Source organism: Polypterus senegalus, chromosome 9 (genome assembly GCF_016835505.1).
Source record: "Polypterus senegalus isolate Bchr_013 chromosome 9, ASM1683550v1, whole genome shotgun sequence".
In the NCBI taxonomy this organism is placed as follows: Eukaryota; Metazoa; Chordata; class Cladistia; order Polypteriformes; family Polypteridae; genus Polypterus; species Polypterus senegalus.
The window spans coordinates 38,681,256-38,705,792 of NC_053162.1; the positions used below are offsets into that span (position 1 = coordinate 38,681,256).

Below are 24,537 nucleotides of genomic sequence, written 5' to 3' on the forward strand. Positions count from 1 at the left end.
TTGAATTTGAATTTCTGGACCCGAAACTGCAACCTTCATAATTTGACAGTTACCTCACTACTTAGTGGCATTAATTGTTGTTGAACTGGTTATATGTTTTCCAAAATGCTGTGAGGACCTTATTGTGTAGCATCTGGACCTGAATTATCTAGCGGTGTCTTGTTTGTTCAAATTATTTCCTCTAAATTATAATCAGAAGTTTAGTGACCTGTTCATGTTCAAATAGCATAATTTGCTGAGGATGTCCTCTGAAGGAGGAATTTTGCATGTCACATGGGACTAATGTATGCCTATTTTTGCCCGCAGCCCCCCTGTATCGCCAACCACTGTGAGTTACTTTGCTGCTGCTCCAGGCTCTGTGGCAGCTGCTGTTGCAGCACAGGCTTCACAAAGCCAGATGTTACCACAGCCGGGGGCATTGGTTCGCATGCAAGGACTTCCCTATAACACAGGTGTCAAAGAAATTCTCAATTTCTTTCAGGGTTACCAGGTAAGTTCTTCCTTGCTTCAAAAGTTTCATATGAGTGTGTGCATGGTTATGGTAACAAAGTGGTTAAGTATTGATAGACTCGATTTAAGAGACCTTTACATAAGAGATCAATAAAGTCTACTTCCTTAATTGTGTCCCCCTTTTTTTTTTTAATCTGACATTCCAAAAATATATTTTCTGTTTCCTTACACCTTTCTCTTTATTATAGTTAGCCTTTTAGTTTCTAGAAATTAGGCAGGTTTTTTTTTCCTCTGGAATTTGGGTATGTAGGCAGTACTATTGGATGCGATCCTCATAGTTAAAAAGAGGAAGCTGTGCCCTATTGTAGGATGATAAACATATTTAGCTCTTTTTCTAATTGAAGCAATTTATAATTGTAATATTGAAAACATGGGTGAAAATTTGGTTTCACATGATGAGTCTCTTTGGTAGTGAATATTCAAGACAGAAATTCAATAAATTGAACTTCTATCCAGCCAAGCTCAGCTACGGGTGCTGCATAGCATCTGTGGTAGGGTAGAAGGGGAAACAAACAGATGAGCTTACCTGTCTCCACCACAGTGTGTTTTGAAATTGTGTAGCCTTCACTTTTCCATGTTGATTATGTGCCTAACTTGTATTTTCTTTCCTTTTGCTAACTTTTGAAAGGCATTCTTCATGTCCTAAAGTGATAAGACCTTCTCTCATTTGGTATGACTTTTGACAAGCAGTGAAGCGAATGGTGATGCCAGTCTAATGAGCACTTGTTCAGTTGTTTCTGTCTTGTTTGTCTTGTGTGTCTCTGTACCCCACCCCACCCCCCTTTCTGGGCATTTTTGAAACGGGAGCTGGGTATTATGGCTTGTGCACCATTCACTTTGCCAAAACCGTTACCAGACTTGCCTCACGTCAGTCTTGCAGGCACATGTATACTTTTTCAGCCAAGAATGTTAGCTGACGTTAACAAAAGCAAAAGTTTATTTTTGGGTTGAAGTTGTACACCCTGATCACAACCATGCTTTATACATTTTTCCAAGGTGTGCTTGCATGGCTCAGTGGTGGATTATGTTGAATTTTCAAATGCAGTGTGGAAAAGTGATGGTTTTACGGTTTTAAAAAAAAAAAAAAAAAATGGCTGGATATAGAATTGAGTAAGCTGTACAGCTGAAATTTTGTATATTTAGCCTCCTTGATTTTACTTTATTATACCATTTTGCTTTTCCTTATCGCATGTCTGATAACGGTGTGCTTGAAAGCCCACCTCACTGGTAGTTTAATAGTCAAGGTGGCTTTTTATGGTCACGATTGCTGTATGCGGTACAGTATCATCTCATTTAGTGGCAGTGGTGGAACTGGATAAGTTTAATTCTTTACTGTTTGTGGTGGGACTGTTTGTTTCACCTCTTTTTAAAGTGTTTATACAGTATGTCACAAAGGGCAAGTGACAGCAACAAAACACACTGCCATAATTATATCGAAGAAAAGAAGTAAATGGAATGATGGAGGATTAGAGCAAGTAATGGGTTTTCATTTATATATTGGGGAAAATCGATTTAACTACATTTCATTTTAAGAGTAACATAAGGGAAAACGTCTTTGATTTCTGGTGAAATTAAATTTTACGAGAGAACAGACTATTTTTATTTCCTGTTAGTGAAAACATGCTAGTGTACACTTTGGTGGTGGTGCGTCCTGTTAATTGTTGCATTGAGTTTCATGCCTTGAGCTGACAATTTGACTATGCCTTCCTGTGATCTGTGTTGCCTCTCCATGATGAGTGATTGTGCCTTTCTGTACTGTGAGTATTGTCTTCTCTGCCTTGTGTTGACTATTTGGTATGGTTTGACTTGTACTGTAGTTTGCACCTGATGAGTACAACAGCCTCATTCCAGTGAGTGATCAAGCAAGGAGCTTGTTACAGCCCCCCAAAGAGTGGCTCTGTTTGTAATTCCCTACCTTTGGTAAATCGAAAAGGTAAGATGCAGCATGAGGCGTGACTTCCAACCGAGCCGTACTTTGGGTTGGTGTGGTCATTCCAGAATCCTCTCTCCTTTTTTTTTTTTTCTCCCCCTCGCCTGCTCTAATCCTCCTCTTTGCAAATCATCCGCCTTCACCTAGGTTGTAATAGGTATTACGATTAACACTTTTTTTCTTTGGCGATGATCAACCTTTTTTTTGCACCTGGTAAATTTTTTTTTTTTTTTTTTCTCCCTCAAACCACCACTGTATCATAAGCTGGCCAGATCAATACACGGATTACAGTCTTAACAGTACAAATCTATTTACTATATACAGTACTTTCAGTAGCAGTATCTAATTACTCAACCCATTTTTTTTTTTTTGTTCTTTACACATTTTTATTAAGTTAAACTGGCCGTATGCTGCCAGTACAGGAGCAAAAATAAAGGTTTTTAATCGCCAGGATAACATGAGCAACAATCAGTATTGAATAGGTGGTGGGGATTTTTGGGCTTATTTGGATGGTGTCTATCTCTTTCGTAGTGCAAGCTTCTAATGTTTTAAGTTTTACTTCTATACAGTTCTATAACAAGCTAACAAATGCAAAGAATCAAAATTGCATTATAAACTAACTTTGATTGCTATTGTAACTTCTTGTGTGTGTTTAAGGGAGGAGCTGCCAATGTTTTCATATAACATTCAAACTGTGTTCTAAAATTTGTCCTTGTGAATTTAAACGAAGTAATATTCAGCATTAATCTAGCAACCTTCACCTGGGGTAATACATTATATTGTGTAGCAGTTTATAGAAGCAAGATTGTTACTGCCTTTTCATTTGTACACATTAGAAGTTATGCTAGAATTCTGCAATTGCTGCTTTTATAATGATGTGGGAGAAATACTCTAGTCATTTAGGCAATTCTTAATGTTATGTAAACTCTTGGAGGCAAACTCTTAAATGTGTCTAAGAATTCAAGGTTATGAGTTTCAGCACATTAAGATTTTGTTTGATTTTTGTACATTGGTTTGTTTCTTTCTGTTAATTTTGATTTGATTGGCACTGTAAACTGCAATAAAAGTGAAACTTCAACAGATAAATCAGTAGCTGGTAAACTATCTTGGCTTGTGACAAAGCCCAAGTAGTGTCTTGTAAGCCACTTTCTTGTAGATGCTGATTAGAAGTGCGGTCCACTTCTAAAGGAGCAACATTATATAAAGGTTATTTTCTTATCTTGGGTTTAAAGCACTAGTACTATTTCACTCTTGGTTAAGAATTGTTGCAGTGATCCAGGCTTTGTCAAAGCACTTCAACTGCAAATGGCTCTGGTGCAACTTTTGAAGTCTCTAGACTGCATACTCTCCAGATTTGTTTACATATTAATATCCTTTCTGTGAATGCAAGGCAGCACTACTTCTAGCACTCCTTTTGTTTTATTAAAAAAAAAAAAAAAAAAAAAAAAAAAACCATAAGACGCACTATATTTTGAGGGCTTGAAATATTTGGCCTTTCATGCATCTCTTTAAAGAGCCCGCAGAATAGTTCCTTACCTCCGATTTAATTCTGTATTTGAAGCTTTGAGTATTCCAAAGTAGGCTTGCTAAGGAAAGCAAAGGCGCGAGTGATCTTGTTGATAATTCGTACATGTTGTCTTGCATCCATTTTTAATATGCAAAGTGCCGCCTCAGTTTTTAGTGTTCTTGGTTTTGTCTCCACACAGAGCATACTTTAAGTAGCGGTTTTAACCAGGAAACTCCCACAATATCCAGTTTTTAAGCACAGCTGTTCTCGGACCTACCAAATTATTCTGGCACTGCTTCCTTCAGACATGCTTGTATCCTGCTTATGATTCATTAGTCATTTAATTGTGACTGAACCGTTTTGCAGTTGGACATGGGTCTTCATTTTGGCTGCTGCCAGTGCCAGTCAATTTTTGATCTGTTAGTACCTTAAAAGTTTTGGTGTCCCTCTTACTAAAACCGCAGAGATGGCCACTTTAAACTCCTTTTTAGTTGTATTCGCTGACCATCTTTTATTCAAGACTTACTAGTTTTTAAACAGAGTTCTTTGTATGCTGCAAGTCCTCAGGTTCCACCAAGACATGGGAGATTCTCTTCTAGAAGAATGGTATTCCCATTCAGGAATAGAATATCTAGTATTTCTGAATACAAACCATGGAAAACATTAAGTTCTTTATTAATGATTGATGGTTTCCAGTCCCATTCCTGCAAGTTTTTGCTTCAGCCAGTTTTATAATTAGTGAGTCATTTTACCTCTAATCTTGTTTCCTTACTTCTTTATTTTGTGTTTAGAATGGAGCAGTGCAGTGAGATTTACATTTAAAGAAATTTTAGAACTTGTTTGGCCTAGTTTTAGGCTCTTAACTCTTTTGCAACTTTCCTATTACACTTTCACAGTTTCCTTGCTTAATTGTATCTTAGTATTAATGACATGTGAAATTGACACCAGGACACATGACTCGGTGTTGAATGCTACAGGTATTTCAGCATCAAACTTAAATTAGCAGAACACCTTAAATAATAAACCAAGATAAAAACATAATTTCCATTCTGCACACACAATGCTTGCTGTGTTCTAATACATTTTTAGCAAACCCAGTGTTGAAATGTTTGGTGTGATACCTTTCATCAAGGTGTAATTTGCCTTGGTGTTTGCTTTGTTTATCAATTATCATCGTCGGGCTACAGTAGGACTGGGACTGGAAAACTTTGCTTATGTCATGCAGCTATGCAAGTGAAGAAGTTACTATACAGTGGTATTTAAAATCCTCTACATAACAGATTGGTAGAGCTTAACCTAACAAGTTCAATGGTCACTTATTTTGACCCAATCCCTCCTCCCAATAATCTCTCTTTAAAATCAGTAGTTGTGCTCAATCTTGAAATCAAAACTCTTATGTATGTTGTAATTGGAAAACCACTGTGAAAGCAAGCAAAAGGTAAGTTTTAGTGTAGCAGAATGAAATAGTTAAAGGTCATTTAGTAAGGTAACAGAAACCTACTGTACAGAGTGTACTGAATAAGATGTGGTAGAGGTTTAACTTCTAAAGTGCATGCCCTTTTGGCACGTTATAAAATTGCTGCGGCAATTTTATAAATTCAGTAAAGTGAACATACAATTGCAGAAACATATTCAGATGATTTGTAAGTTTGTTTCAAGCTAATACTTACTGCCATAACTGCCAGACCAGCCAATTAGAAAAAAATGTTTGCAAAATGGTTTTGGGACTAGAAGACGGGGCTCCTGACGACCCTACATCTTTGATGCCCATTTGTCTTGTTTGGTGGTGGTAGTAGTTGTTGGAGTGTTTGCAATAAAAAAAATTACAAATTGTAAATCAAGCCTTTGAATATAACTCTCCAAGATGTGCTTTTACTAGTGTTGCTTTTCTCTTGAGCTTTCATTAAGCCTTGTGCAGAAGTTGGAGTTAAGATGTAACAGATGGGGAATGGTTGTGCCAGAATTCCACAATTTTACTTGGTATGTGTTTGGAGACTCCGTAACATAGCACTACAGTATGCAGAGTGGTGGTGTTGGGCCTGTGATTGCTACAGTGTTGATTATGCAAGTGGCAAAGAAGGATTTTCAATTGAATTGGCCAATACTGTGAGGGTATATAATTCAGCTGGGCAATGTAGAAATCGTGTTGGGATTTCATTAAAATTGTGAGAACTGCTGCTTTCTGTTTGAGGTTGGTTCTTTCATTTATTGTAAGGACATTTCTTAGAGCTTTTTTTTAGAATCTTCCATGTAATGTCTAAGCTATTTGAATGTATGCTTAATCTTAAGTAGAAAATTTAAAATCTGAATATCACACTTCTCAGTGAATTGTTTAATTTTAAATGAACCTGCTGAGGGTGCTGTTTTCGTTTAGATTGCTTTTCTCCTTTTAAGGCAGTGGACTTAGAAGCATAGCTGGAAAATCTGTAGAAGTCCAATACAAGTTAATGCAACTTTTTCCTTAATTGTTTTATTGTACACTAATTTACAAGTGAATGAATTGTCTCAAGCCTCGGAGCACTTGCTCTTCATTCATTCGTATCTGCTATAAGCCCACGATGCAATGATTTCCTAATATGTAATTTCTTTTTTATTTACTTGTCAACCTTTTTTGAGCTCATTAAGAAAGCTGGAAGTGAAACCTTTATCAAAGCTGTCTTTTCTAGCATGGTTTGGTGCAACTTAAGGAATTTTAGAAGATGAGTAATACAGAGATGTTTATCATGTCGGCTTGAAAAATTGCTCACTCGCGTTCAATAAAAGTGATTTGATTGGAGTGGGAGTGTGTTTTTGTTTTTTTGTCTGGTCTTTTAGGAATGATTTTGGTAGAATGGTGGAAAGCTTGAATGTTTTTGTTTCCTTTTATTCCAGCTGCATCCGGATTCTATACTTGTGTTTACAATTTCAGTGGTCAGCGCAGCGGCGAAGCTTTGGTTACCTTTCCAAGTCTTGAAATGGCAAAGCAAGCTGTGGCTGAGCGGTCTGGTCGCACTATTGCAGGCAGATACATTGATCTTTTTGTGGTGTAATTTTTTTTGACTTGGCAGATGGAAAGGAGCACAGATACCTCTGGAAGACTTTTTTTAATTAAATTGTTCCTGTTAAAGTGCCTGTTTTTGTTTTAAACCTGCCCTGAATGCTTACGTTTGATTGCTCAAAAGAGACCTGATGGGTATACCTCAAATGGCAAATCGCCTACCTAGCTGGTCAGCGTGTGGGTGAAAGGACCTAAAAGGCTAAGCACTTCAGTGTACTGCTGCTCTATGGCCCCAACAATTTTTTTTGTGCTCATCCCAGCATCTGAGGTTCTACAAGTTGTTTGAAGAAACAGTCAGTCTCCTTAATGCCTGCACTCTGAACTGTTTATGAACTAGCATAATTGGACTTTTTTTTTTTTTTTATTAAAACCTTGGATTTATAAATATGAAAAGCTATTTTGTACCTGTATTTCTGGCCCTCAAATTTTTGGAAAGAACGAGTGTACCTTTTTTTTTTTTTTTGTTCCATCTGTGTCACCCTGGATGTCCCATTACCAGCTTGTGGGGCGTCTAAAGTTCTGTGAAGTTTGTTACTTTACAGTGCTACAGGAGCCAACAGTCTGCCTTCCATTAATGTTTCTCCTGGTTGCCATTCCATTTGTTTTTACAGTGAAACACACCTCCGAGGATACAATAAGTCTATTACAAATGGAGACCTGGAAGTGTTTTCTTCTTGAACCCAACCAGATGGACTTGTATACATTCGTAAGAATCTACAAAAACCTGGACATCTGAGATTTGTTTCCTTAAACAGTGCTGTACCCTTGTGTGCCTTCAAAACATTTAACACTTGAGAATTTGATTCCAGTGGAGCTGAGGCCAGCTTTCAGTTACTATGCCTTATAGTGCATGTTATGTAGATTTTTTTTTTTTTTTCTGTATGTGGACAAACCATACTGTGTATTGTATATGCATATGATTGACTTTAACTGTAGTTGTCTGAAAGCAATCTGCTACGTGGACACCTTGACTCGCTCATTATTTTATGCCTTAAATGAGTGTCCAGAGCAGCAGAAAATGTATGAGAACCTCAACAGAATAGAGCTTGAGGTTTTAGTTTTTGTTTTTGTTTGTTTTTTTATTATTTTAACAAGTTTGAAACTTGTTTGATTTGAGAGATTTGTATGTATCTTTAAAATAATAAACAAAAACCTAATATAATGCGAGTCCCTTTTTTTTTTTTTTTTTTTGTATTTTTCAAGAATGAAATACTTTTCTGAGCATTGCTGAGGTACTGCTGCTTGGCAGTGTCACAATGTTAAGAGTGGGACGTTGAGCCCTGAATGACAATAAATTGGCTTGTGTGCACTGTGGCATGCTACTTGCTAGGATCTGGTGCCACATCAAGGTATACTGTAGACTCAATTAGCCAAAGCTTAAGATCTGTTTTTATTTGAAGAAAATAACATTGTGTGCAGTCAAGTATGAAAGCAGGAACAGAGAGACCAAACCTAACAAAACAGATTTCTACCTCCACTTTTTTTTCTGTATGCCTAACATTTGAGTTCCTAACGGCAAAAAACTGAACTGCTCAAAATGTAATTCATTTCAAGTTGAACTTTTGACTGAACTTGTTTATATAAAATGACCATGTCTGCTTATGCCAGCCAGTGGGCACTGGCTGAAAACGGTTTGACTGGAGAGTCTACCCACAATTGCTGTTTCATTTATTTTTTTTATATATTTTTATATATAATATAAACACATCCAGTGTCGCACACACCAGGTTTATACTTCCACAGATGTTAAATCTATTGCAAAATGATGGTACAAAATTTAAATATTGCTGTTAAATTACAAGTTGGTGAAATGAGCAGTCATTCTTTTAGTACTGCTGTTGTGTGTTGCTTTGCTTATAAACATGTTTACAAAAATCTGCAGTATTCTTTTATTTGATATTATTGGATGACTTGATTAACTTTCCAAAAGATGTTCAGCATGTTGTGTCCAGGAGTTCTCCTTGAGTTAAAGTCCAGCCAAAATACATTTTGTGGACTTTTGGCCAGAGCGGATACCCAAAAGTGAAAAATGTGCTAAATGGAGGCAAAAAAGGTGGACTGCGGCATGTCCACCGAGTGTCACTTGTGTCCAGTCAGTTTGCAGTGCTGTGTCTGTAGTTTGGAGCAGCAGAGAAAAGTTTGCACTACAGCGAGTACAACACATGCTACATGTGGGGAATCTTGCTGTAGAAGAGTTTTGATGTGAATTTTTTTTTTTTAATTGTAATATACACCTTTACTCCTTATCTGGCAATTAGCTCTGACCTTTTTCATTCTGTAGCTTCAGCTTCATTCATGCTGGGTAAGTCTGGTTCAACAAAGGCTTGGTGCCATCTAAGGCCCTCCAGTGCCCATGCTGGATGCCTAGATTTAACAGGACAAGGCTGTTGAGTTTCCCATAACAGACCCATTATTCACACAGAGTATTGCCCCTTCAAATAAAATCCAGATGTATAGAGCATTTAAGCGCTAGATGGTAATGGATAGTTTGGCCGTTCGCACCAAGTACACAAATCTTTAGATCCTGTAGTGAAGTCGTTTTGACTGTTGTAAGATCATAGTAGTATTGTGTCACTGGTGCACTGGGGTTCATCCATTAGCTATGAAGTAGAAGAAGCCAGGAGTCACGTTAACTCTTGTCTTCCCACACATGGCCAGTGTGAGTTCACATTGCAAAGAAATAAAAATATAAATGCACTCTACAAGGCTTGCTTGCATTAGCAGCCATCTGCTTTTGGCAAGACTCTCTCATATTTCTTGCATGATTGCTGTACCAATTTGCATCCACAGAAATTACCATCTCTTCCCGTGCATCTTTCAGCTCCTTAGACCACTGATGCAAGTCTTGTTCAAAGTGGAGCACAGACTTTAGACATGCGACACTGATTTTTGTTAAATGCATCGTCATGGTGTTTTTGGATTTTGCCTTGTGGTCCTGAGAGAATCACATACAGCCCTACATTAGCAAGACCGAGTTCTTATAGTACCTTTTAGCCACCGGCTCATTGCCCTCACTGTGTAATGAGGTTCCTTTGGGGGGTCTCTTTTGCTCTGTCCTTCATTCCAGCCAGAAGTCACTAGAAGATATTGCAGACTACTAAATTTATTTCAACCTAATCGTTATTCAATTCGTTTTTATTGCTTTTGCAGCAGAAAGCATTTGAATTTCCCTTCATGGTTTAATAAAGTATTGTTAACCCACTGGTTGGGGTTTTTAAGAATGGAGTCTCTGGACTAAGCGAACGTCTTTCTTTGAAAAGGCCCAATTGTGTGCCAAAGGAGCTGTTGTGATTTGAGAAGTTGTGATCGTAATGTGACCTGTTTAATTTTAAGCAGACTGTCCACATTTCTGTGTTTTGTCCTTGGCAGATGACACACAAAACAATTGTAGGAAAAAAAACAGGTTTTGAAAATTAAACATCTCTCTTTGAATTGAGAGGCTATCTTCTAATAAAGACAAATGTAAAGGACTGGAGTATAAACCCACACATTTTTTTAATCTTGCAGCTGCTTTTCTGAAGCAGTTAGGCCTGCATTGGAGGATTTGAAGGTAAGAAATAAAATTTAAGAGGCTGATGCTCCGCGTGTTCAGCTCTGGTGTGTCACCAAAACCTACTGCACCACCATCCATTGATCTGCCAAAGTCCTTTAGGCCAAGGCTGCTTGTTCTATTTGCCTCCGTAAATGCCATACCAACCGAAAAACCAGCAAAGATTAATCACTTCTAAAAGACTGGTGGTCCGCTTCACAGTAGTTGTCAAAACCATTTTTGTAGTTTAATAAGCTGGTAATTGCACTGGCTATCCTGCTGCATTCTGTTAAGTTTGGTAACTAACTGATCAGACTGCCATTTTATCTTGAAGTAGCCACCTTAGTGTTTAACCCCAGAAAAATGAGTCAAACATTGAATTTACTTCAACAATAAAAATGTGATTGTGTAACGGAAATAACCAAAACATTGTCATAAATACAGTGGGAAAGGTATGTGCAGTGCCCCCTGCTGTACTGATAGATTTAGTGCATGATTTTAGTGTGAGAGGTTTTGAGACCCTCGCCAGCACTCTGCCCTGTGTTGGAGTCAGAGCAGTTGCATATGATGGGGCAGAATGTCACAATTTGGGGTGCTTCTTTTGTTGTTCACGTAGGCTACCGCAGAACAAAGCTTTCTTTAGAACTTGCGTATTTCCCCTGACATGAACATTGACAGTTGCTGCATGGTGAACAGTGCTAAGGGGGCTTACATCTATCTTGTCGTCGTTCTTGATTTGCATTCATTTTCCCTTTTTGCCACGTAGATACTGGCAGTTTTGGTCCTAGAGTGCCATGTCGATGCCACCATCTATTGGCCAATTCACCTAGTCGTCACTCTAATGGTTTAGTTTCAGTTTGTTCCAAAGCTGGCGTTATCACTTCTGGTGTTCAAGCCATTGTTTTGGTTGAAGGCTCCACCCCACTCACGAACACTGATTACCCTTAACGAGTGGCAAAAATTTTTTTTTTTTTTGCAGGATGTTATTTCATCCACTAGATGGCGGCAGATTACTGTTTTGAGAGTTTATTAAAGATGAAAAAAAAAAAATGAAAGCAGTTAATTACATTTCCCCCGATTCTGATTTCAGCTTAACTGTAATTACTCTACATAGAATTCTGAGCCCAAGTCATGCGTAAGGGGTTAACGTCAAGGAGGTTAAAGAAATCCTTGGTCTTCAACATAATGTATACATTTACTACTCTTAGGTTTTGGTACATTTTTGTATTTGTGGGCATATTGCTTTGCATCTTTAGGTTATGTTGAGTGGAAATGAAAAACAAACTTGCTTTCTCCTTAAGCTGCTCTCCCATCACATGACTTGGAGAGGATGTCAAATGTGACGTGTGCAGCAGCTGTTCTTGTCACCTCAGGATGTCTGAGTACTTGATGAGAAATGGCAGAATATGACACATTAGATGACTTTCCAAAGTGCTGCAAGTGTGTCCTTTTTCTGACTGCCAGTGGTGTGCTGCCTGGCCCCACTGGAGCTGTGCGAATTCTTTCCAGGTAGGGCTAGTTTAGCTTGAAATCTCTGCCTTTCTCTTCTTTCTCCCCTTTCTTCCCCAATTTTGTGTTGAGATGTAAAACATGAGATATTGGGTAGCCACGACTCTCTTCAGCATGAGGGGTCCAAAACACCCCTGTCATAGGCATTGTTCTTCTGGATAGGCACTCATCAGTTGTTAGCTTTCTTGCAGACAGTGCCCACCCTTACGACACAACACGTTTGATTTTTGTCAGGACGGGTCACTGGACATGTCTGACTACAGGAAAAGTGATCACAGGACTGTACTGTGACTGCTCCTGACTCTCTAGGATTGTGTAAACTGAGTCAGTCAATGAGTCGTGAAACATGACAGCCTTTATGATAAGCCTTGAGCAGCAACTGGATATGGAGGATTAGTGTGGAGTAACTGAGGAAGCCTGCTCCTTGATCATTTGGAAGTGTTGAGTAAGACTGGATGAGGCACAAGTGCTTGAATGTCCCAGTCAGTTGGTGAGAAGGTCCAACTAGCAGCACCTTAAAAACATAAAAATAGGGGCAGAGGCAGGGAAGAAATGCAGTGAAGGAGAGCCAGTCAGGCAGGGCTGCATTCATGGTGGCGTAGACCTTTATGAGCTGCAGATAAAGTTGATCGGAAGGACCAAATCCTGAAAGTGACTTATGTTGCTCATCCCTGAAGAGTTTAGGATTTGAGGTGGAGGCTGAAAAATAAGGCAATCGTGGTCTGTCACCTGTCCTTGAGGCTCATCCAGCAAACATGTGAGGTGATGCCAGTGACTGAAACTGCAAGATATGGAGGAAGTGATGTAGAGCCATAATGGGAACATTTTAAAACTTGAATTTATTTTTTTTTTAATTTTAGATTGTAGAAGGCGGGTAGGATAAACACAAAGAAATTAGCTTCTACATAGAACTTGTCTTTTACAACAAATTTGTGACGGGGATGTAAGTAAATCCAGAAATAAGTACAAGATTTTGTAGCAGGGCCACATAGGGGGCTTTTATTTTTGTGTATGTATGCACTGTTGAGTGTTTTGTTAAATCTGAATAACAGCACTGGTCTCCGATTCCTGTTTCTAAGTTGGCGTCTCTGTCTTTATACAAGTTTGCACAGATACGGAGGGGATTGTGGGATTTTTTTTTTTGTGGTTAAAACCAGAAGAGAACAATGAGGGTTGACTTTTTTGATTATCATTTTCCGATCGACTCCATCAGCAGCAGCACCTAAGGGAGTTTGGTGGAGAAGGATGGCAGTGGATTCTTTCTCCAAACAATCCAGTCCACCACCAATGCTCTTTGATAAGAGGTGTGCCTCTGAAGACTATTCTTCTTCTGGGCTCTGGTGGTAGGACTGTGATCACTATCCAAGTTCCAGGATACAGTTTATTAAAAGGGAGTGTTCTGCACAACTTTCCATCCTTTCATCAACTACAGTAAACTATGGTTAAAGTGGTTTGAGATGTTTGGTACTTTGTCATTTTTCTTTACTATGTAAGTACAGTAGTAGTTATAAATATCCCTTATTTACTATATATTTGTTTGGATGTGTTTAATCTACTGTATATGGGTATTTTTTTGGGGAGTTAGCATTTCCACACTGATGCTCAAATATTATAGGGCTTAGGTGGTGGCCTAATTCTGTCCGGCCCTCATTTTAAAAATGTAGCAACTTCTTTCCTACGTAAATCTGGTGGCATTCTCGGTGCTTTCTAGCAGTGGGAAGTTCGCTATTTTAAAATCAGCACGTGGGGGATCTTGTTCGAGTGATGGAAGAAGAGAATGCGAGATTGACGAGCAGATTGGAGCGGCGCCTCTGCGGGTGTGGTACACAAGTGGGAGTCCAAAGATGAAATGACGCATTGTGATGCCAGCATGACATCACACAGCTGCAGCAGCCATGTGCAGAGCTGCTTTGGGCATACATGATGTTGTCATACGATCACCCTGCATGTGTTTAGGGGTACATTAGCAGAATGTAATCGGGATACTGGAAGTACTGCCACTGGGCATATACCACTGATCCCTGTGCACAAGCTGTGCAGCACCACATGGGTAATTTGCATCCATAATTAGCCATGTGCTTCCCTTACCAGTCAAAACAAGCCTTAAAAAAAGCCTTCCCCCTCCATGAAAATAAAGTAACCATGTGCTGTAATAACAATGAAAGATTTATTAGTGTTTATAATGCATTTTTATTTTCAGGGGGGGAGGAACAGAATTTAACACAAAAGATTTCGGGGACAGTTGGTGCTGCAAATTAAAACAGTGGGAGAGATTCCTGTTTGGCACAGAGCCGAGTGGATTAAGAAGATGCTGGCAGATGGCATCCTGGAGGCCTCCTCCTCACCCTGGGCATTGCTGGTGGTATAAACCCCAAAATCTGATCGCACTTACTGGTTTTGTGTGGACTTATAGCAGGGTCCTCCAACTCCAGTCCTGGAAGGCCACAGTGGCTGCAGGTTTTCATTCTTATCCTTTTCTTAATTACTGACCTGTTTTTGCTAATTAACTTTGAAATTAATTTTAATTGTCTTGTTGTTAATTAAACCTGCTGTTTAATTCCATGACTTGTTGCTGCTCTTATTGCGCAATAGCAGACATTTCACAAATTGTTGATTTTCTCTTTTCTGTTAATGTTTTGTGTACCTGAGCAGATCAACATTCCTGAGATCTTCATCTTTCTTTATTTTCAGGTATTGTACGACGGACACCAGTTGTTTTGGCTCATTTTGTATCTCATTGTTTGGCTGCTAATTAAGGAAAAACAAACAATTTGAGGGGTCTGAGTCTTCAGAAGCAAGTCAATTAAAATTAATTCAAAAGAAGTTAATCAGCAGCAAAAACGGGTCACTCATTAAGGGTTAGAATGAAAACCTGCAGCCAATGTGGCCCTCCAGGAGCAGAGTTGGGGGACCCTTGAGCTATAGGGGTTTTAATGTCAAGACCTACCATAATGCTTACCCCCCAAGCCTCTGGTTCATGAAGTCCTTGAGGTATTCAGTTCACTGGAGGATAATCATCCCTGCTGAGGGGTTCCATTTCTGTGTCATGCCTTTTGGGCTAAAAAAAACAACTATGCTGTAGCAACATTTCAGTGGGTAATGGAGGAGGTGCTGAAGGGGGCCGCTTAGGAAAAAAAAAAAAAAAAAATCTGCTTTGTTTACATCTCTAACCTCATTGTCGTCCTTCAGGACCTCAATGGCTCAGACAGGCTCAACAAACACTGAACATAAAGTGTCACTTCCTACAGACCCAAACCTCTGACAGGAGCAAGGGTTGACCCGAAGAAGGTGACTGTGGGTAGGGTACCCCTATCCTACAATGCTTTTGGGTATGGTGGAGTGGTATCTCAAATGTATTCCCAACCTGGCTATGGTTGTTAAGATGCATTTAAGAGATAAAGAAGGCACTGCAGCATCTGCCGGTCTTGGCACAGCCTGCCCCTCCGCTCGCCCCCTGTGATCGTGGACTCAGGCCTGTAATAATTCAGCTATGAGATGGAAAGAAAAGGTTCTAGCCTACAGCTCAAGTACAGTGGAGAAACTGCGCCACTGCCTGGAGGGGGGGGGTCACCGTGTCCACAGACCACTGGGCTTTTAGTTGCTCAAAGACTTCACCAATTCCATTTTAAGGTGTTCTAGCAGAAGGGTTGTGGTAAAGTGGCTCCAGCTGAATTATCCTGGGTCCCTGAACAGAGCCAAACATCAGCTGTCAGTGTTGTCTCAAGTCCGTGGGCTGGTTTCCCTGAGCCTGAGCCTGAGCTCAGCAGTCCCGTGCTGGGTGTAAGGTGGAGAGGAAAGGGTACATTAGCTTTTGGGAGGTCCACGGCTTATTGTATCAGTGTGTCCCATCCAAGCTTTGGGGTATCCAATACCAGCTTGTCGTCACAGAAGCCTTGACTCTGGACTTCCTGAAATATTACCATGACACCCCGAGACACATTAGTAGAACAAACTCTCCAGAAGATCTTGGAGACAGCCTGGTGGCTGACAGTTCGTCTGGATGTGTGGAGTGATGTAAGAAAACGCCTGGTGTGTCAGCACTATAAAAACGCACCTGCTTTACCTGCAGGCCTCTTGCAATTCAAAGCAGTGGGAGAGATTTTGGGAATTGATTACTTGGGACCACTGCCTCGGAGCAAGAACGAGAAGGCCTTATTGCTGGTGGTGGATTATTTCACCAATTGGGTGGAACTGTTTGCCTTACCCAATGCCAAAACAGAGCGGCTTTCTTCTATCCTAAAAGGTGAGATCACCACACGAGCGGGGGATGTCAAAGAGCATTGTCTTAGAGAGGGGCCTGCAGTTTACCAGCTTGTATAACCTCGTGTGTAGAATCCACACTATAACATGGCATACGGACAAATGTGGAAATGTGCTTATGTACAAAAAATCCAGATGCGTAAATCTGTGCGAAAGGCAACTTCCACGTTCTTCTGCTACATAAATCCTGCTCAGCATGAAAAGTAACGCATGTGCACGTGCCTGCTGTCCCACCCCAATTTCCTCCCAGAATTACTCCTCTTTGAATATGCAAATCAATAGAAATAGCCCTTAAGCTCAGCATTCTGTGAAAAGGCAATGGCAAAAACACGGGGGGGGGTGTATGATAGAAGAATTTCAGCGAATACCAAGTGGAGGCAAAGAAAAACGTACTATTTGTTGGTTTAAACAGTGGTATGAACAACAAAAGGAAGCTGATCGAGAGGCATGGTGTGTCGGAGAAACTCCAAAGCTCACGTTCACAAAGTTGCACAATGCCCAAAATAAAAAAGAAGTCCGCTATCAAAGTCGCCGTGAAAAGGCGAGTCGCAGCCCACCGTCTGAGTGTCATATGAAAGCTTATTAGGGTACAGAGTAAAAAAAAAAAAAGGCACACAGTGGGGAAAAAAACATGAAATGCCAACTTTAATCTCAAAATTTCCACTTTAATCACGTAGTTTAATTTTGTCATTAAAGTAGAACATAATAAACTTAATCTTTAAATCGTTTAATTTACTAGTTTCTCAAATCCCATCATAACTGAAGTAGCACGTAAAATGCTTTGTTTTGTATTTGATCTTTTATGTGCTCTATGTGTGTGAATCACTACGTGCTTCTTAAACGGGCTTTCTCTTCCTCCGACAGGACACAGAATCCATTAATGATATTACAGTTCTCTGAATAATTAAAATACTGAGATGTATACGTGATATCATTTTCATGATAATAGGAGTTAAAGCATGTTATTAAACATCAAGCAGTGATTGTTCATGTCTCACGCAAGATGCCTGATGCGCTGTGCGCGACCTTCGATGAAGTAATTTATTGTAGCAGTATTGTCTCTTTCAAACGTACTAACCTCCAATTCCTGTCCTTACTTTTCTTTCTCCAAATACCCAATCGCCACACAATCAGCTCTGTAATAGATGTTAAGCCATCTGTAAGCTTAGAATGCCGATTCTTCAAAACTTTTAAGGGACTTTGAAATATCTTTGTAGTACATGTTTAATTATTCTATCCATCTATCCTTCCAGTGTCATACCAGTCCCAGCAAGAATACAGCGGGAGGCAGGAACAATTCGTGAACGGAGCGCAAGCTCCTTGCTAGTGCTGCTACACTGTGTCCTCGCATGTTTAATTATTAACAATATAGATTATTTAAATAATGTTAACATTTTATCTGTATAATATAATAAACATATTTTTCTGCATTTCATCTTAAAAATTAGATTGTCATCAAATGTAAATATGCACTTTATAAAGTGGCTCAGGTTTTGCAATATTATAACTATCACAAGTTTACAGTGAGGTAATTGTACTTATAAGTACAAACAGTTCTACAAGGAGCACTTGAAGGACTGATTAAGTGCGTTTATAGTTCTTGGGATGAAACTGTTTCTGAACCGCAAGGTCCGTACAGGAAAGGCTCTGAAGTGTTTGCCGTATGAGAGCAGTTCAATAGACAGCATGGCTGAGGCAGCGTGTGCTTGATGCCGTATACCGATAATTCTCTTTCCGATCAGCTGCTGTAGATCTGTGATTTCACACTCTTTTATACAGTGATATTAATACTACGAATGGGGCAGTGAAAGTAATATGGAAAAAGATGATCCGCTGTGGCAACCCCTAATGGGAGCAGCTGAAAGAAGAAGGTGCAGTGAGAGTATTTAGAATAGTTTGACCATTCTGTGGACCATTATATTGTTACTGGTTAATTACAATCAGACGCATTACACTAATAAACAATATGCGGTTAGTTTCAGTGTATTTATAAAGCCGCGGCAGGAATGTGGCTCTAAGAAATAAAGGTAAACCACACAGTAACAATAGCACTGCTTTGACGCTGGGTGCCATCAATTTGAAAAACCGATCACTGAACTTGCGTACGCCAGGGTATGAGCTACCATGGAAATGTGCGTGGCTTTATGCCAAGTTTAGGTTTTATACATCGTGACTTGAACATGGGAATGGGCTTACGCAACATTTTTGTGCGTACGCACCCTTTATACACGAGGCCCCTGGTGGTTTGTTTCCAGTCCTTTGGTGTCTCTCCAGCTAATCCCAGATCGTCTCAATGATGTGGAGATCAGGGCTGCCCACCTGCTGCAGAACTTTTAGTTATTCTCTTTCCTGAACTTGGTTCTTTATGACCATGGCCATGTGTTTGGGATCAGCATCCTACAGCAGAACTCATTAGTTGTGAATTGGGACTCCCAGATGATTTAAGAAAATCTGCTTGAGCTTCATAGTTCTAAAGATTTCAATTCCAGCAACAGAAATGTAGCCCTAAATCTACTGGGAACCTCTGCTATGCTTCACTGTTCTGCTCCATGGGGTGGTCTGCTAATATCCTTTTTTTGTTTTTGTTTTCTTCTTTTCCACGAGGACTCTTGAATTGCTGGTGGTTTGGTGTGCAGTTGAATTTCTTGGTTTTGTTTCCATTTTTGGCTTTTTAACAGCAACTCTTCCATGAAGACCACGTCTGATAAGACTTCTGTGAACCGTAGAGGGGTGTACTTTGGTTTCAGTGGTTTCTATGAGTCAGAGCTGATAACAGTGCTGGACTTCTTTTGATTTTGAAGAAACCTCAGTTTAGCGTGTCTTTCACCTGCTCCACTTATATGCATTTATGGTCTGCAGCCTTGTCTGTTTTATTGTTGTTCTTCAGAAGAGCTTGGGCTGCATCTCCAGCCTGGGAGAGACCTTGCAGATACAGGATGACCACCTTGTGCCTCGTTCCTATGTGCTCTCTTAAATGGATAGTTAAACTCTCCAATCACAGATACCTTTCAGTTTGGTTGTTCATTGCCCGGTATGGTTTCTTCTCCAACCATTTCTATTTTAATTCATCAGTTTGGTTCAATCAACTTATGAGGTCTCTCAGCTTTAGGACACATTTGTTTGTCGTCTTTCATATATCATGTACTGGGCTAGAGTCCTACAAAAAGAATTTTATCTAAAAAGTTGTGTATTTTAAAATATTTTTTAATGAAACACATAATGTCTCAGTAACATTTGATTTAAAATGTACTATTCTCTACTCATGTACTAATTTAGAAGAAAAAAAAACTAAACATCTACCACCCAACGTGTGCCTGAGCCATCAGTGCAGTGCTCTGTGTCCACCTTGATTATGTAGTCTGTAAATATGGCACTATGCTGCCACACCAGGTGGGGGTCACAATGAGGTGGAGCCTGGTCTGGCGACACAGGACACATTCCATCACAGGAAATGCTTAACTAAAGGCGAGGGCAGCGGGTTTACTGACTACATGCTGGACTGCAGCCTTCATGCAGATGGTGACCTGGCCACAAATCTGTCGCTCTGCGATGGCAGCACTAACCCCAATGCCCTCATTCATATGCACAGGACTGTGATGTGAAAGACCCCCAGCATTCATGGCCAATCCGTGCAGAACAGCTGAGGTGTAAGCGAACCGTGACCATGGTGTGATGAGAGGGGTGGGGAGCATACCCTGCTAGTGCAGGGCTGTGCCCAACTGGATTGGGACCCGAGTGCAGCAGGTGACACTTCACAACTGTGTGTGTTTTTTTTTTTTTTATGGTAGCTGGTGTGCCAGTCCTGCCACCAACCCCCAAGTTTTCCCTGAAAGTTGGAGGACCTGCTTGTAGGACTGGATGCAGATTCATGCCATACCTAGGATTGAGAAACTGCAGGTTAAGGGCTCAATGGTGTAAAGGCACTTCTTGGTGCCACAGCCCACCTGTCAAGTTGTTTTGCCTGCCTAAGGTAAAGTCATCTCTGATGAAGGATCACAGGAATCGTGGGGTAGAGGGGATCCTTTCATTGGATTGGCTGGCCCAGTGCTGTCTCGGCTGTGGAATGGCCAAATGGGGGAGGCAGCTTGATGGCTGAGGTCTCCAAGACTCTGAACAAATCCAAATCATATTATGTGATATCATCTACTGTTAAATTCTCCTCCATACTTGTACATTTTTTATACTGTATTGAGGATCTGTTCTGTGTATTGTATTGTATTGTCAACCCTTCTTTTTGACACCCACTGCACGCCCAACCTACCTGGAAAGGGGTCTCTCTTTGATCTGCCTTTCCCAAGGTTTCTTCCATTTTTTCCCTACACGGGTTTTTTTGGGAGTTTTTCCTTGTCTTCTTAGAAAGTCAAGGCTGGGGGGCTGTCAAGAGGCAGGGCCTGTTAAAGCCCATTGCAGCACTTCTTGTGTGATTTTGGGCTATACACAAATAAATTGGATTGTATTGTAATTGGAAGTCTACCATTCACAAGCAGAGAAGATTTCAAATAACTGCAAACCAGGCCAGGCCACCCCAGCCTGTTCAGTGTGAGATGCTGATAAGTCCCCAAGGACCCCAGAATTTTATGACAGGTCCTACAGGTTGCTCTTGCCACTTCTGTAACAATGTGCTCAATGAGATAAGATGAGGCAAAGATGTCACTTATTTGGCCACAGTACCAGAAGACGCATCCAATTGCAGCATTTGACCATAAGAACCAGATTAATGTTGGAAATGTTACGGTTTGGGGCTGCTTTTAGTCTGGCATGCAATTGTATTTCGCTATATGGCCACGATAAAGGACACCTCCCTGATAAGTAACAAGTCCATTGGTGAGTTATCAGCTTTCTGATTTCAGCTTGTTGCAACTCTCCGTGACTCACTGCATCATATGGTTTACCGGTGCTTTTCCAACAAAAGTACCGCATCAAGAATGAAAGGGGGCCTGAGAGCACTCCAGTTGACATAACTGCCAGGCTTGACACTTGCCAACAGCTTCCCTTACATCAGGGGTGGGCAAAGTCGATCCTGGAGGGCCGCAGTGGGCACAGGTTTTTATGCCAACCCAATTGCTTAATAAGAAGCACTTATCGCTCAAGTTACAATTCTGCTTCATTCTAGTTGTCTCGCTTGTTAAGATTTTGAACCCTTATTGCTTATTTTAGTCTTAAACAGCTGTGTTCTTCATTTTTAATTGCTCCTTATTAGCAATAAGATACAAATGACAAAAGAAACCCACAGTTCCCCATTTAGCTCGTTTCTAGTTACACCCGTGTATATTTATCATGCACTAATGGGTTTAATTAAATACTTGGAAGGTAAGTGAAGAGAAAAAAGTGAAGGACTGAGAATTACTCATTCATTTAAGGCCACACATCATGACATGGCAGAGTTAAAGCACTAACTAAACAATTAAATTAAATTATTGGCAAGGATCATTTTCTAATTAAGCAACTGGGTTGGAACAAAAACCTGCAGCCACTGCGGCCCTCCAGGACTGACTTTGCCCACCCCTGCCTTACATACACAAACATCTCAACAGGTTTAAGAAGAAAAGACTGCAGACATGGCTGGGTGACAGCATCCCGATGACCACAGGTGTCTTGGCAGGATTTTTTTTTTTTTTCCTTCTTAACCCAGCTAACTCTGGAAGTGCTGAAGGTGAAGCACCGCACACTAAGCTTCTGTGGACATCTGGTCAAAACTGCTCAGGTTTTAGGTTTTCATTTATTTAACTCCTAGTGTTTCAAGAAGCCTGGCTTATCTGCTAATAAACATATAGGTTAGCCAAAGTAATTTTTTTTTATTGCATCACTGAAAGAACCTCGTGTTCACGGACATTAGCAGTCACCAAAGTGTTAAGGGTTGCTTTCTTACCTAATGCCAGTCTGATAGGGACACAAATGTGCAGCCCTCATAGCAGTGGAAAACTGGGATGAGGCAAAGCTAATGGAAAGGTGAAGGAGTGTAAGGCAGAGCCCCGGAGGAGTGCCGAGGTCCTCAGGGGTGAGTAAAGCTGCAAGTGCGAAAAAGACAAATGTCAACAGGCCTTGTCCACAAATAGCAAAAGAACCTGAAAGGACTACATGGCGCCTCTCATTAAAAAGTACCACATGCACACAGGAATAGAAATTCACAGTAAAGTGGCTCCTGTTTTGATTGAATTATTCACTGCTGCTGTTTTTACTGGCTGAGCAAGCTGTGCAGTGAGGATGGGGAGTTTTGGTAAATGCGTCGACTGCACTCCGAGTGTGGCTACCGTGTTGACCAGCGTTAAGTGACCGACGTAGACTGGAAGTGAAGTATGAATACTCCAAAATTACTTCAGTTGCTGTTCTCCGGCACCTCTTGACTCACCACTACGAGAAAGCCCCCACATGTAATACACCGTTCGACTCGTCTTGATATCTAGTTAAGAAAGACATCAACGGTTTTGGATTTTCCCCCTGATGTGAGGCCCTCTTGACCCAACCAACCTTCATTTTAGGCCACTTTTCAACCTTATTCTGTGCGTTATGATAAAGAGAAAGCCAATGGGTGTTGTGGTGAAGGGTGTCACATTAAGAAAAAACTTGTCACAAAGTGTAGCTGTTTATAACATTAATTTAAAAAAAAAATAATCATTGCGAAAAGGGGATACTTACCTGGAGAGAAACACGAGGTGCAACAAATCTCGGTGTTTGAAGCGGATTGACAGCAACTCACATTACGCATGTTTGCGGTGCACACGTTTGATTCATGGAGCACTACGTGAATGGGCCGAGCGCACAGATGGGCAAAGCCAGCTGTCTGTCTGCATCTTGTGGCTACGATAGAAAGAGGCAATAAGAACGGTGTAAAGGTAAGTGTAAAAATAGGAAGCTGTAGGAATTTAGAAAAGCCTCAGAGAAAAAAGTCTGAAAAGTAATGAGAGCGTCTACTGGAGAGGGTGCAACAGCGAGGCAGATGAGCTGCATTAAGGCGGGCACACACAAAATGGAACTGAAGAAGATGGGATGCCCTGGGAGGTGGGGAAGTGCAGGGTGGGCAGAGTCGCTGCACGTCTACTAAGAGGAGGAATGAGTGTGCATCAGAAGGGATTGGGCGCCATGACCTCCATGAATGCTGGCGGCCATCTTTTGACCGGGTGGAGCGATCAGCATCGAGCCTTCAGAACGAACCATACAAGCGAGCGGAGGAAGCGTCACAGAGAGCTTGTGTGTCAGTCCAAGAGTTACCTGGGATTACAACTCATGACAGTGCTTTTATTTTGGATATAATCTTGTCAACACTTTTTCTTCATCCTTTTATTATTTTTCTTTTGGGAAGAAGAAAGGAGGGATTTATTTTTATAAATAATTTTGTGTAAATATTTTTTTTGATATAACATTTCTCTTTTCCCTTAACACAGTTTCTTTTGAAGAAAGATGTAAGAAGATCATTTGATTTTGTAAATATTGCTTTGTGTAGAGGAGCTCTTTTTTCCCCCTTTCCCGATTTTTATTTGGAGCAGGAGGAAGAGAGAGGACTATATTTTTTCAGTTTCTGTGCGAGTGTCACAGTCTACGAGGCCGTGTTTTATTTCTGTTTCTTTGTTGAACTTTTTGTCTCTTCATCCTCTCACCAACGATACATTTGCTCCATGAACCTCAAGTGCCCAGAGTGTAGCATGGTGCCAATTCTCACAGCATGGGGTACCACTTCAGCAAAAACAATCACAAGGACTGGCAAGTTGTGCCTGCCACATCAATCGACCCCAGCCATTCACCCCCTTTTTTTACAAAACTATTTTTGATATGCGATTCTTTATCGATGGTCTTAACCTTCTAATAGCCACTCCCAGGAGGTTAAAAAATGACACATTTCAGGCATAATCATGTGGGGTATTGGTTTAGACTACTTCAAGGTCAGTGATTATGAAATGATGTTAATTTTGATCCTTTACTGAGACTTTAGCTCTTTACAGACACCAACCAGAGGGTGAAAAATGACAAAATTCTATTACAATCGAGAATATTAATATTTTCAACATATGACACAACAATTCTTTCTTTATTATGTTCTTCTACCTTATGAAGAAAATTATTACATTTCTTATGCACAACCGAAATCAGGACAGCTTACACCAATTCAGACTTTTTCACTTGTTTAAAATTCATTGTCACTTGACACAAATTCAAAAACCCTGACTAGGAAGCTGGGCAGGCCCAGCTCTAAAAGTAAAGACGCTGTTGTAGCTGTAATGAGACTGTTGAGCCACCAGAGGACACCGTGTGATAAGGAA

General features: G+C 40.4%; 1 protein-coding gene across 1 annotated transcript in view; it reads left to right on the top strand.

Annotated features, from left to right (window-relative positions):
* The window catches only part of esrp2 (epithelial splicing regulatory protein 2), a 47,157-nt gene extending 39,006 nt beyond the window's left edge, over positions 1-8,151 (top strand). Inside the window, 3 exon segments of the mRNA XM_039762940.1 lie at positions 307-490; positions 6,819-6,840; positions 6,843-8,151. Coding sequence (XP_039618874.1) covers positions 307-490; positions 6,819-6,840; positions 6,843-6,976 — 340 coding nt within the window. The 3' untranslated portion in view covers positions 6,977-8,151.
* Positions 8,152-24,537: the final 16,386 nt, after the last annotated feature.